The sequence below is a fragment of the Amphiprion ocellaris genome, chromosome 1, assembly GCF_022539595.1.
Source record: "Amphiprion ocellaris isolate individual 3 ecotype Okinawa chromosome 1, ASM2253959v1, whole genome shotgun sequence".
In the NCBI taxonomy this organism is placed as follows: Eukaryota; Metazoa; Chordata; class Actinopteri; family Pomacentridae; genus Amphiprion; species Amphiprion ocellaris.
The window spans coordinates 13,657,820-13,672,644 of NC_072766.1; the positions used below are offsets into that span (position 1 = coordinate 13,657,820).

Sequence of the window (14,825 nt, forward strand, 5' to 3'; positions counted from 1 at the left end):
CTCCACATAGGATGGCAGATGCCACCACAAAATCCTAAAAGGTCCTCAGAAATGCTCCCTGCACCCTGAAGGACCTCAGTTTTCTGAGCAGGTGGAATCTGCTCTGACCTTTCTTGTAGAGTGCATTGGTGTTAGTAGTCCAGTCTAGTTCTGTAGAGCTACATCCCAGTCAGCTTCTCATAGATGTGGGGTTACAGTTTTTAGCCAGTCGTCCCTCACCTTTGTGCGGCCAGCTGACCAATCAGAGCAGACCGGCATTATGCTATGTTCACACTGTAAGCGGCAGAATTACAGAACAGGCAAGTGTGGGCCAGCTGCATTGCTGGAGAACTGCAGCTGAAGTGACGCTCAAACACTTTTTGTAGTTTGTAGCTTCATATTGCTGTCTTTTATTGAACATGGCCTGTTCATGTTCACCTAAAATCAGAACTCACAATTACAAAGACGGGAGAGAAAATGTAAATGCTGAGTAAGGATATGTGCTGCAGCAATACACAGTAAGAGAAAAATAACAAATATATTTTTTGAATATGTTCTAATGGACCCCAGGAACAAATAAGGCATGTAAACCCTGTAAAATGGTGCTAAAAATGAGGTGTATATCCCATAATTTTAAATGTGTTGCAAAACCAAGGAAACCCTAAAGTTGTTGTTTAGGTTTCAGTGAGGTTTTAAACTTAGAGTTAGCTATATAGATGTAGCTGCCTTTAATTTGTCAAAATAACTCTACTAACTAAAATAAATAAATAATAAAAAGTAACTATGACAAGATACAAGAAGAGGATAAATGTATGTGTTCAGGCTGCCTGTTTGAATGAATGATCGCATTTTGAGGAGCTAGCAAAAGATTTAAAAAAAAAAATCAGAGCTCACTTAACTAATTGTGTGTCAAAAAATGGATTAATCATCTCATCCAATCAGTTCAGCACTAGTTTCAGAGCGTGATTTAACTGTGACTAGAAACAGAAATTCACAGCATGATTGTCTCCCTCTAGATGGCGACAGGATAAAAGCTCAACCAGCGGAGCTTCATGTCATGTCTCTATGGCCTAATTTGCTTCATCTGTGTGTATTTGCTGGCAGCTCTGATGCTCATTTGCTGAATTGTTACTCATATACAGGCGCTGAAATGTTGAATGCCATCATGTGAATGTGGGACTGTAATGCGGTTCCTTCTCCCAAACTTAAATGGGTAACAACCACCCTGATAATGTGTTTCATGAAACGGAGAAAGAGATGGATGAATGGAGAGATAAAGAGCATTGGACAGAGTGAGGATCCAGATCCTAAGCTCATCTGGATTTATTTTTTTTACTCCCAACAGTGTTGCATAATGCCTTAATCCAGCGCTGTCAATCAAACTTACACAACTCCATCTTCCTTTTCTATGGCTGCTGCCATTTATCAGTGCTGTCTTTACATTGAGGCCAAACAACAGCTTCTCATGGCAGATTGTCTCATCCTTTGAGAGTAATTATGCAATGTGAATTAGGTAAAAGAATATAAATAACACGTGATTCTGCAATCCGGTGTTTGAAACAACATATGCACAGTAGCAAGACAGTATTTAATCTCATTAGGAGTCAGAAGTCATTGTCCAAATTAAACTGTAAGTTTGTGTATCATACAGTATGTGTCACACTTAATGTGTCTTATCCAGTTCAAGATCAGTTAAACTGACAGTCTGCAGCTTTCAGTGAGTGTTTCTGTGTGTGACTGTGAGCTGAGTCTGCAGAATTGGTATCCAAAAACTTTTCCAGGTGAGACTTTGAATTAATTTCCTGCTGTGATGTTCGTCTGCTGTGAAAATTTTCAGACTCTGTCACAGCTCTTGAGCCAATTTTGTGAATTTGTCTTTTCTGTATTCTCATAATTGTGGTTGAAATTGATCACAGTCACAGTCCACTGTAAATCTATTTTCAACAAATCTCAAGGTTTCAACAAAAAGGCAACCCAGACATTTTGCAGCCATCACTGAAATTGTCTGTAGATGAATTAGAGTGGCTTTGATTGAAACATCTCTCCAACTTGATTTAGAATAATCTATTTTTGATCCTCCGGGTCATAGCTTTATCCAGAGCAGAAATGCTTTGCTGCCATCCAGGGAATTATCACACAACAAACTTGAAGCTCTAAATGAGGAAAATATGTGAACAGAACTGGGAATTCACAAAAGTGCAGTAATGTACGTTGGTTTGAGCTGCTTATGCAATTAAACTGAGTGAGCAGATCAGACGACCTTGTGGAAAGTGATTTGAGAAAACGTTCACTCAATCCATGCAGCACTTCACCAACGTTGTTAGCAGGAAAACTCTTTCACACACCTGACAACACAACCTTAATGCTTCAAGTGTGCATAGATTCATCTGGATTTGAACTGGCGTTACCCTGGACTCGGACCACAGATATCAGTTTAGTTTTATTTATTCAGCAACAAATGTTATGAATTATTCTTAATGCACTTCACGTAGTAAGATGAAGACCTCACAATAACAACATACAATATTATACAAAGAAACCCAACAAATCCAAACAAACACTTCAGTGAGTGGGAAGAAAAGGAAGAAACCTTCTGCAGAATCATGTTCACTGGGTGGTTGGGGTAAAGGAAAGAGAGAAGGATAGCAGATAGAAAACAGACAAACAGCGTGTAAGAGAACAATTAACACTGGGGAAGCTGGTGAGGCCATTATCTTCTGATCAGAAACATGGAGCTTTGTAGGCAGAGATTCCTGCAGAGAGGACAAAACATAAACTACATGATTGACAACACGCACATGTGACATGCCATGGTGGCAGAGAGAAAGAGGAGAGTAGAGGAGAGATGCTCAGTGCATCATGGGAAAACTTCCAACAGTTTACATCTACAGCATAACTGAGATCTGGTTCAGGTTCCTCTGAGTAGGTCCCAACTATGAAGGTATTTCAAAAAAATTTCAGTCTCACTCTTAATCAGGAGCATCACCCCCATTTGGGACCATAACTGTGGACTATAAAGCCTAATATCACTGTCCACAGAAACTCAAATGTTTGAAGCAATCAAAGATGAAATGAGTAGAAAGCTCTGAGATCTACAGGTAGCAGAAGCAGCCTAATGGGGTTTGAACTGTTGCCCCATGAACCTTACAACCTACACCAACTGACTTTTACATGTTTCCCAAACTGAAATCCCAAGTGCAGGGTTGCCATTTTCATCGTGATAATGTTGACATCTGTGCTATTGAGGAGTTCCTGGAGGCTCAAGATGTGACCTTCTTCTATAAAGGGTTAGCAAAACTTGAACAAGCTTGGACCAGCAAGTGCATTAAAATATGTATTTTTTTAAAAAATAATAATGCAAAAACTATCTTTCTCCTGCAACATTTTTTGGTAAGGCTGGCAATTTTATTCAGTACCCTTGTACCTAGTAAAAGCTTTATCAAAAAGAAAAGTTTTAAAGCTAACCTTAAAAGTACCTTAAACACCAACGCTCAGTTTTATTTATCTGCTACAAGACGCCTTACAGTCTTCACAGCATATGACCTCCTCTGTCCTCAGACCCTCGTCAAGGACAAACTCTCTCAAACCGGAAAAGTCCTGAAAGCTCCAGTACCTCTGACAAATTCAGTTTTTTTTTTTTAACATTCAGATTGATGTATCTTGAGCAAATCTGCAATCTGACAAAGTGAAAAAACAGCATATCTGCTGAGTTAATACAGACTCACAGATGTAGCCTACAGGATGTATTGATTCAAGGCCACAGCTTCCGACACAGATTATTCTGCAGTTAATGGTTGTTTTAAGCTGCAGATTAACAATGGGTTACCATTCATTCCTCCTGTGTCAGTAGCCTATACAGATGTGAAGCAGGACTTATACTAATGCATAGTGTGAGCCATCTGGGGTGCATATAGTAGGGGATTTAGAGGTTGAGAGGAAGAAGTGGGGGACGTGAGATCAAGTTGGGAAGAATACGGTAGATCTTTACAATCACCATTCTTTTAACGGTTAGTTTTTGGGTTCTGTCACTGTCCCATCTCCTCTTGATCCAAATTGTTCAACACATCAGAGCGCTCTTAACCGGCCTCGAACAACCCACATAGGCATAGATTCATCCTCAAATGGGCTGTTGCTATTCTCAGAGGCTGCTCTGGGCTCCCAGGTGAGCTGGATTCTCTTATCCTCACTGGGACGTCATCCATCTGTTCGAATGATCAAAAAAAAAAAAAAAAAAATCCTCCTGACACTTCTGATTATGTTTCCTTCCACTGTCATGTTTAAAGCTCCTCATTCAAGCGTAAAAGCAGGTTTTTTGCAGCAGGCAGGTGTGTCGCAAGGAGTGCGTGTCCAGAGCACAATCACTCTTATTTGATTCTGTCTATAATTTATTTGTGTTTCAAATAAATGTTCTAAATACTGAAGACCGGAAATGAGAACGCTCTAATCCAGTGTGCTGCGTTGTGATGCTGTCATTGGTCTGCTTCTTCCAAGCTCTCTACGGCTCTCGCATCCCCAGAGCGCGCATAAACACACACACACACACACACACACACACACACACACACACACACACACACACACACACACACACACACACACACACACACACACACACACATAGTAGCACAACATCCTCTTACTCTCTGCGATGAATCAGTCCCTTTCTGTTAATCCAGCTGGGTAGTGCCTCTGTCCATTGCTGTACTTTTGCAATCTGATGAATCCCCAGCAGATGACAGGACGCATCACATTTTAAAGCAGCAACTTTTACACTTTTTTGGGGGTATTTTACACACAACCAGTGGGAGTTTTCACATCAGAGCCTCTCGTACCAGAGGTGGTACTCAGCTCCACGGGACTCTGCTGAGCCGAACAATGAAGTCCCGTCCAGCCACTGTGAGTGTGCTGCTGCCCATCGCCCTCCTCCACAGTAAGGATGCTTGTTTTTACTCTCCACTTGCAGTGCCAGTGGAATATATGTGTTTGCGTGCATTCAGGTTTTCTGGGAAAAGTTTGTAAGTTGGTCCCATTTTTCACACTTTCCAGTTTTTCTTTCTGTAGCTGCACATATTGTATGCTTTTCTGTGCAAAGTGGACTCAGGTAGAAACTTAACAGAGAAATATCAGGTTTGTCTGAAAAGATCTAAAGTGGATAAGATGGCTTATAAAGGATATTCTATTTGGATTGATCTGAAACTGAGGGAAAGGTTTTACAAACGCACTTAACTTGATGAAATTCTCACTATCCTGTCATGAGCTGATTCTCTCTCTCCCTTGAGTGTGTGTGTGTGTGTGTGTGTGTGTGTGTGTGTGTGTATGTGTTGGTGTGTGTCTGTTTATGCATGCAGATAGTAGTACAGCATTGTGTATTTGGAATTGAAATGGTTTTTAGAATTTGATTGAATATTGAATATTGTCATGTTGAAGTAATTCCTGCAGGAAAAACAGTAAATTAACAATCACGATAGAATAAAAAAAGCATTCAAATACAGCAGGAAAAAAGTACATCCATCTGCTAAACCGCTAAATCACAATTTTTTTTAAAAAAAAGTTACAGACGTGTAAGAAAATTAGAGGCAACATTGTGTACAGAGTGCTTTGGTATTGAGCCAAATATATAGATTGTAATCCATTAAAGATGATAACAGTAGAGCTGATTCATTAAAGTGCTTTTTGAAAGCTGGTGGTTCCATAGTGTGAGAGTTGTGGTTAGTTGAGGCTTGCTAAAATGTAGTTTATGTTCTGTGGCCGAAAGCATGTGGACAGTCAAGTCTCTTTAGGACTGTTCTTAAACATTATTGCTGCAATATTTGGTGAGGTATTTGAGAACACTGTGCTCCAAACAAGAGCAAACATGGGTGTTGGATCAAAAAACAGAGGTAAGGCTAAAGTGAGACAAAAGATTCACACATTGCCATATCTTTTCCACCAAATTAGCAATGGCTCTTAAACCAGTTCAGTTCAGGATTCTTAGAAGCTTGTTGCTTGGTACCAAAGAGCTGCAATCAGAGCTGCATTATCGGCGTAGAGTGTTGCACAATTGACAACGAAGATAAACTGTAGTAGCAAGATGGTGGATTATCTGCAGTTATTTATTTTTATCTAAAACACAACAACAGACAAACTATTAATGACAAGGTTAGCTTTTCCATCCACGGTCATTCAAGATAAGAAAAACCTGCAATGTTTTAGTTCCAACTGGAAATCAAATTTTAGGGAAGGTTTTGACCCAATTAGTTTTTAGCTGAAATGTTCCAAATGGTTTAAAAATAGGTGCCTGATTGGATTAGATGTTGGTGGAAAAAGGATACCTCTATACTGGTAGATCAAGTGCCAATTGCAAGTGCCAGTTTCCCATCAGTATCTTTTTTAGATCAAAATGCAGCTCTGTCTTTTCCTGTTACAATGTGACGCTTCCTGTGGAGAGCTGAATGGTTTGGTGTGGAGGGAGTTGACTGGCCTGCTCAGACCGCTGAGCTCAACCACGTCCGACAGTGACCAGACTTCTGTAACACATGAACAAATCTATACAAGCAGGTTCCGAAACCTTCTGGAAAGTCTGAAACCAGAAAACTAATATTTTAGCAAGAGACTGATGTTTTAAAGTGACCTGCTCAGGCGTCCACATACTTAAGCTGCGTAGTTTACCGCTGACCCTGCAATAGGATCTTAGAGCTACTTTCACTAAAAAGCCATCTAATCGAAATCAATGTTTGAGTTTAGATCTCGTGCCTCGGCTTTTCGAGATCATTTCCGTAAAAAACTTGATCCATTCTCAGAGGGACCTGTTACGTATGAGATGATCAATGCACTCAATCAGATCACACACGGTTTAGTAGTCCCATGCTGAATTTGGCTTTAAGGGTATATAATCCCTCCAGATGAATGGACTACAACATATTTCTGTATTTGTTTGATCCATCTAAACACCAGATGGATGATGTCTCTATAGACACACAAACATCTACTTCACTCCACAAAATGAAATCCTCAGCTCAAAGAATCTGCTGATTTTATTCCTCTCTCATTCTCAGTTTTTAGCTTTTCATACTATGTTTACAATATTCCCATCAAGATGAAATTATGATAATTTAGTGTTCTAATATGCTTGTGGCTTGTCTTTTTCCCTCCACTAGGCTTCATCCCTGTGTGTTTCGGAGCTGCGATTCCCGTTTCGTGTGGTTCCATTTACAAGCGTTTTGCTCAGTGTTTACTCACACTCGGGGACAGTTTGGTGGAAACACAGAAAGACCAGAGCACACAGGACATCGATGCAATCTGCAGGTGAGTGTCTGCCTGTCACCGTGGTAACCATTCAATCACACCACTTCCATCCATTGTCTTCAACTGTGAAAATTGTTCTCATCAGTAATCGTATTAGAGCAACAGGCGATGTCAGTCAGTTTGATCTGCTTTGGTTCAGACTGAAATATTTCGACTGCTGGATCGATTGACATTAAATTTTGAGCAGATACCCATCACCCCGCTGGTGAATCCCTCTATGGTCCCGTCACTTTTTGCTCAGTGCCACCGCAAGGGTGACATTTTTGGCTTTTAGATAAATGTCTTGACAGCTGTTAGATGGATTTGTACACACAAACTGTAATAACTTTGGTGATCTGCTGACTTTTCATGTGGCAAATTTGTACAGGAGTTTAGTTTATGACAAAATGCCTGCAAAACTACTCACATTCCCATCAGCCCCAGCAACACAGTGTGTTTAGGGTGAATTAGTGAAGAGTCTGAAGACTGTCTGGTACTTTAAAGCACCATAACCAAGAACCATCTTCTAAATAAAGAACCTCTTTATTAAGAAGATGGTTCTTCACGTAATAATTGTGATCCTTTAAAGCTTTAAAGGTTAATTTTTATTGGAATGATTTAGTTTGATGGCATGAATGGTGTAAAATTGGAGTTAAAAATTATCAGTTAATCATTTGGTCTATAGAACATCAGAAAACAATGAGAAATGGGCAAAACAATTTCCTGCCTCCCAAGCTGGCATCTAATAATATGCCATAGAACAATTTTTTATGGTTACTTAAGGCACTTTGGGGAGTTCGTTGAACCTGTGACTAAACGGTCTTTGTGGAACAAAAAATGGTTCTCCTGTGGCATCACTATGAAGAATGGTTTTGGGTTCCACTTAGCACCTTTTTTATTCTGAGTGTAGTGATTTAAACACTAAACTAAGCCTCTAAACATGTGAAACTCAGTGTCACTAAGTAGCTAATATAGCTATTGTTTTCCAGATGTTGGAAGCAGCTGTTCTCTATGTAAAAAAAACAAAGTGCAATGAACTGTGCTCTTCTTATGCTGCATCTCACATCTCTAGCTGCAGTTTCTTTTAAGACCTATATTGTCAAACTTGTATGAACAGTTGTAATCAAATGAGCAAGGAATGAGATAAACTTTAAAGGTTTAAAATGTCAAATTTCCATGTCTAAATGCCAAAAATCAACTAGAGCAATGTATTATTTTGTTGACTTGTATACTTACATATCCGGAATATTTTCCAATTTTTCAAATTGTTTGGACCACAGATAACAACACTGAACTGCCCTGCAATTGCATAACGTTTGCTATAGTAGCTGTTGGCACCACAATAAAGGAGCTAAAGTGAACCAAAAATGGGTCTTCGTAGTGATGCCATAGAAGAACCACTTTTAGTTCCACATCACCAATGAAAACCATCTTTATTTAGGAGAAGGTTCTTCACAGAGTGTTTGTGTATTTTTGTAGTCCAAGCTGTGAAGGTTAATTTTATTAAGAGTTATGTCAGGAAATAGCATAAAATTTGAGGTCAGATAATCACTTTTAACAAAGAATCCCCAAAGGTGCCTCAGAAAACCTTGCAAAAATACCTTATTTAGACACAGTGAATGGAGTTTTAAAAAGCTTAATGAAACATTGAATTTTGCAGTATTTCTATATCCCTTCCATTATCACACATTTAGTATTTTGGGTTCTGGACTGTTGGTCAGATAGAACGGCATGTTATTAAATGACCTCTTGGGATTTAGGAGACTGTGATGGGTATTTCTCTCTGTTTTCCAAAGTTTTATAGATCAAATGATTAATTGATAATGAACACAATTTTCAGCTGCAGTGTTAATTTTATGCTGTTGCTTCCCAACAGACCAAATACCATAAAACAATAAACTTGAAGAAACCTTAGTACTTCACAAAATCACGTAAAGTATGTGAAGAACTATACAATAAGTAAAGAGGTTTGTAAATTGTGATGGTACTATGAAGAACCAAAGAGCCTTCTGGGAGTGGTTAGTCAAATCTTCTAACAATTAATCATAACATGAATGAAGCTTTAACACATTACCTCATCCATGAACATGTCAGATAGATTTTCATCAGTAACGGCGGTGAAGACAACACCTTCATGATCTCATGTTACTTCATAACATCATCTGTCCACATCTTTGTTACTGTCTTGACATAGAGACCCCTAGTGGCAGAAATAACATAATGTGCATTAAATTAGTGACTAGTGACATTATTTAAAACACTAGAGAAATAGTCATTTGACTCTAGACTAGAATCAGTTGTTCCCATTGCCCTCTCTTCAGTTTATTTCTCCTGGATATAGTCACATTGGTGCTCTGATGTACCTGTAATAACACCCAACAGTGATAGCACAAGGTCCTGTAGTACACCTGCACATTACTGCAGCAATGTGAAGGGTAAATATCTGAAGGTGAGCTAATTTTTAGGGATGTTAATTCCTCTTTAGCAACTACTCAGATGTTAATGTTAATGTTATCACTATATGATTAAGTATTAATGACCACACACAGTCCTTTACACTACAGCTGCTACATTCCTGCTCTTATCTCCTACGTCTCCTCCTGTCCTGGTTCCTTGAAGGTCCTGGAACGCGTTTCACGTTTGTGCCAACTCGGCTCTGGCCGGCTGTCCTGGAGAAGCAGCAGCTGTCTGGGAGTCTCTGAGACAAGAGTCCAGGAAGACACAGTTTTCTGGAAACCTCTACGCCATGTGCGCCAGTCGCACCACCGTCCCACCCAGCACCGTGCCTGCACCCCAGAGCCCCCCCACCTCAGACCAAACCAACCAGGAGACTCTGAAAGGACAAACAGACCGCCACAGCCCCACCCTCATCACGCTGCTGTTCCCTGTCTGCAGCATGCTACTGCTTCTGCTCCGGAGTTAGTTGACCCATATTAGTTGGTAATTAATCAGAGTGATGCCAGATAGAGTCCTGCTCCCCTACAATCCAAACACACTCTGTACAAGTCAGACTCATCATGATCGCATGTTGATCCTAAAACAAGGATCTCAATAACTGTGTCATTATGACACATTTGTTTAGGTTTCTTACGTGGACAAGGTGGTGCACATGTATAGGCATTAACTAAATATGCTCAGATTACCGCATGCCTTGATCTTGCTTTCATTCTGATGTGAATATTTAAAGTCAAGCATACTGGTAGCTGCTCATCTGTGTCCCTTAAGATCAGAGGATTGTGTAACAACTACAAGTGTTTAACTGACTGTGATTAAATTCACTTTTTATAAGTAAGTGAGAGTGACAGCAACAATGCAGGGGAAAATGCAAAATCTCTTTTACTTATTGAGGTTATTCAGCTGAAAAAAACCTGAGTTATAAACAAATGTATGTCATAAACACTTTTATTTATTTATTTTACCACTGCTGCAGTTCATCGGTAATACCATATGATATTAGGACAAAGGAGATTTTCAGGGATGTTGCAGTGCCAGGTGTTCAGATCTGCCTCTGATCCAATCAGGTGTGATCCAGAGGACAGAATTATTACTGGGTGCAAAGCAGTAGATTTTTTTCTGCAGTGGGTTTAATTCATCACCTCGTTTGACCGATTTAACGAAAATCAGATTCATGTGTGGAAGCACTCTCTGATGCGTTGCTAAATGTTATCACTTGTTTAATACTGAGCCATTTCACACAGTTTTTCCAGCTTTTAAGAAGTAGTTTTTTTGTATTTTAAATGAGATAGTTTAACTAAATCAACTTAACATTTTGATTTGTCCCCCATGGGGCAATTCAAATGGATACATAGCTAGGGGTAATCTGTTAGCCGAGTGGTTAGGGTGAACACCACAAGGGCGCAAATGCCTTCAGTCCCTGGTTTGATGCCTGGCTGACCTGGAACTTTACTGCGTGTCAATCTCTTTCTTCCTTTCTCCCAAATTTCCTGTCTCTCTCCACTGTCACTGTTTAATAAATGCCAAAAATATCTTTAAGAGAAGTGGGCATAACTGAGCTTGGGCATCTCAATAAAACCCATGACACAGTAATGCAACAAATACGTACTGAGCGCAAAAAAGAGCAACGAAGTACAAGCGTATGTGTGAGTCAGCAGTGGGAAGAGGATGTGGGACGTTTTCCAAGTGTTTCCCAAGTTTCATCCTTGTAAATTAATGTTATTTAATGTTGTACAGCTTTTCTTTGATACTGATCGAGCTCTGTTATCACACATGCTTCATTTCATTCACTGGTGTTCACGTTACCAGTATGTTCACTGTATTATTTTGTAGTTTTGCATTATTTCAATGTGTTCTCAGCATTATAGAATGGCACATGCCACTTTGTTTCATTCTGGTTTTTACCCAACAAAAAAAATTAATTAAATATATATTAACAAGCATAATGCTTAGTCATTTTAAGAGTCTTTGCAACTCCTTGACATGATCTGTTTTTGTGTCAGATATTGTGTGTGTGTGTGTGTGTGTGTGTGTGTGTGTGTGTGTGTGTGTGTGTGTGTGTGTGTGTGTGTGTGTGTGTGTGTGTGATCTTAATACTCTTAAGCTGTTTCATAACAGCAGATTCACGAGTGGATTAATCTGTCTTTATTCGCCCACGGTGGAGCAGGTTGCACCTCAAAACAACCTTAGTGTCGTCAAAGTGCTACGAGTGAAGCACAACATGTTGTTGTGTCAGCATAGTCATGAAGTGAGCAGGTGTGACAGCTGAGGGTCAAAGGTGAAAAGATGTATTTATTAAGTTACTGTACTTGTCAGTGAAATGTCAGGAGGACATGCTTTATGTTCTCCTTTTTAAAGATTCATGTGTTGGACTGATTAAATTCCAGGTCACCTCATGTTCACAGGTTTCATGGCTAATTTGAATAATGTTTCTTCATAGCTTTGGGTGTGAACGACTGATTCCAGCTGCTATTTTATTTACGAGATGGTGGTATTTGATTAGTCTGAAATCAATCACAGTGCACGTGAAGAAGTATCTGACTTTGCCTGCTCATATGTGTTTAAAGGACAGATTAAAACCCTGATTGGGACATGACATTTGATTTTCTATACAGAAGTCTTTTTGCACAAATCATTTCAGGTGACCATGAGCAAAGAGGGAGGGATGCAAAGCTGTTGGACCTGACTGATGATCAGAATTTGGTTCATTTTTAACAATCTGAAAACATAACAGAGGTGTTGCTGTAGTTTCAGTCAGAATCTAAAGGCAGTGTGTTTGTGTAAGAGTACAGAACAGATAGAACAACTGTCTACCTGTATATAAAGATTAAACCAACTAAAGACAACTAAAAAGTGAAGAAAAGTAAGTGACTCCAAGTTTGTGAACTTTTTTTGAGATATTTAAACATTAGCAAATGGAGCAAAATTGCAATTGTGGTCAAATAATTTTGAAAAGAATGAAAGAAAAGATTCTTCAGTCAAGTAGATATAATTGAAAACTGCCCACTGTGTGTAATTTACATCTTCTTTTTGTCTCTTAAGTGGCATTTTGTAAAATAATGCCATGATGAACAACTGATGCACTTTAGTATCTACCTTAAAAATAGGATAAAGGTGTTTTCTTTACTATCGAAAAGGAATCCTGACATATTTGTTAAAACAGTACATGACTGGAGGATCAACGACAGAATCTCTGAACTGTCCCAGAACACCTTGAGGTTCCTGCTCGCTTTAATCTCTCTTTGTCCTGCATTCACTGGAGAAAATCTGCAAAGACTTCATCATGAAGTCTTTCTAAGGAGCCCTGCAGCCCTCATTCTGTTCACAACTGTTAAAATGTTAAGATATAACAAGTGTTCTTTTCTTTTTTATGCCTAACTGAGATCTATCATCACCTCTGAAGTCAGTGATGTAGAACAACATTTATGGGACGCTCTCTGCTCTGTAGCAGATGGTGTGTGCCATGAAACATTGTGGGGATTATGTATTCCATGTGTAGGACATTACTACCCAATCCATACTGCAAGGATTTTACTTCACCATGACGTATATGCTACAGACCTGTAAGCTGCAGAACAACTCTTCATGTATGATTCTGTGAGCAATACATTAAACAAATATGAAATCAATAGTCTAATCCAATGCCTGTTGACTATGTCCCACTGAAGGTGTTTTTCTGGGAATCTTTAATGATCTGAACTCTGAGGTCTGCTGTACAGATTGTAAACCTAATTTATGTTTAGTGACCACAAATCCATTGCACTAAGGCTTGTTTTTTTTTTTTTTTTTTTTAAATACATGATATTCTGACTTCTTCCCTGCAGTTACTCTCCTGATTGTCGATTTTTTTCCTCTTTTCACGACTCATGTGTGTGTTAGTGTGATTCCAAGGATGTAAACTGTTGGTTTAAGGCAGGGGTAGCCAACACGGTGCCCGCGGGCACCTGGTTGCCCACAGAGACCATGTGAGTTGCCTGCCATGTTCTAAAAATAACACTAGTCACCATGAAATTCCTTATAAAAAAATATAGCTGCTGTTCTTTTTTAATCAAAAATAATTACATTTATGCAGATTTTAAATTACAATATTTATTATAATTTAAAAAAAACAAAAACGTCTTCGGTGTAAATGAACTTTGACCTTGTCCGAGTCAAAGTTCACTGCGCATGTCAAACCACACGTCACTCTGCTGACGCGTCCGGACGCAGACACTTCGGGAAGCTAGATGTGGTGTTTACCCCCAAAACATGACAGAGAAGTGAAAGAGAAAACACTATTTTCACGATGACTGGGAGGAAGAGTTCTTTTTCACGACAGTGAAAGATAAATGTGTGTGTCCTATTTGCGGGGCGACTATTGCGTCGGCAAAGCGGCACAATGTGGAGAGATGCTACTTTAGCCGCTACAAAGCTTCCATGCTAACTAGCCACCTGCTAGCGCACATGGACTGTATGCGCACTACGGACAGGAAAAGCCCCGCCGACCTAAAGGCAGCTTTGGCATCTGCTACGTGGCGAAAAGTTTCTTCGTGGAGAAAAATGTACCATTAGAAAAGCTTGTTTTAGTGAGACAGACGGGGCTCCTCCATGACGGGTCGCCATGCAGGCTTCATTGTACGATGCAGAGGTGATCCAGACTTCCCAACATTCCTACATTACCACTGCATCATTCACCAGCAGGACATATGTATGTACAAAAGTGGCCGGATTTGATCATGTGATGACTCCTGTCGTGAAGATCATAAATGGCTCCAAAGCCAAACAACCAGGACATTGAAGGTGCTGCTGGAGGAGCTGCCAGCTGAACATGGTGACCTGTTACTACACACAGAAACCCCATGGATAAGCAGGGGAACAGTTTTGCAGCGTTTTTTGTCACTGTTGGCCGAAATCAAACAGTTCATGCAATCCAAAGGGGAAGACACTTCGCTGCTTGAGGACACTGAGTGGATTCTTGCCCTTGCATTTTTAACGGACATCACTGGGAAACTGAACCATCTGAACTGTGAGCTGCAAGGTAAAGGTAAGACATGATCAGCTCTGCAATGCCAGGCTTCCCACTAACACACATTTACAGACAAAGAAAGAGGTAACATGTTGTCATTCAAAACACCATGCCATTACACAAA

At 39.7% G+C, this 14,825-nt stretch overlaps 1 protein-coding gene across 1 annotated transcript; it reads left to right on the top strand.

The window, feature by feature from the left end:
• The first annotated feature begins 4,635 nt into the window (after positions 1-4,635).
• Positions 4,636-13,519, top strand: nrn1lb (neuritin 1-like b). Its single transcript, XM_023277423.3, has 3 exons — positions 4,636-4,909; positions 7,116-7,263; positions 9,862-13,519. The coding sequence occupies exons 1-3, from the start codon at positions 4,855-4,857 to the stop codon at positions 10,163-10,165; spliced, it is 507 nt and encodes a 168-aa protein (XP_023133191.2). The 5' UTR covers positions 4,636-4,854; the 3' UTR covers positions 10,166-13,519.
• Positions 13,520-14,825: the final 1,306 nt, after the last annotated feature.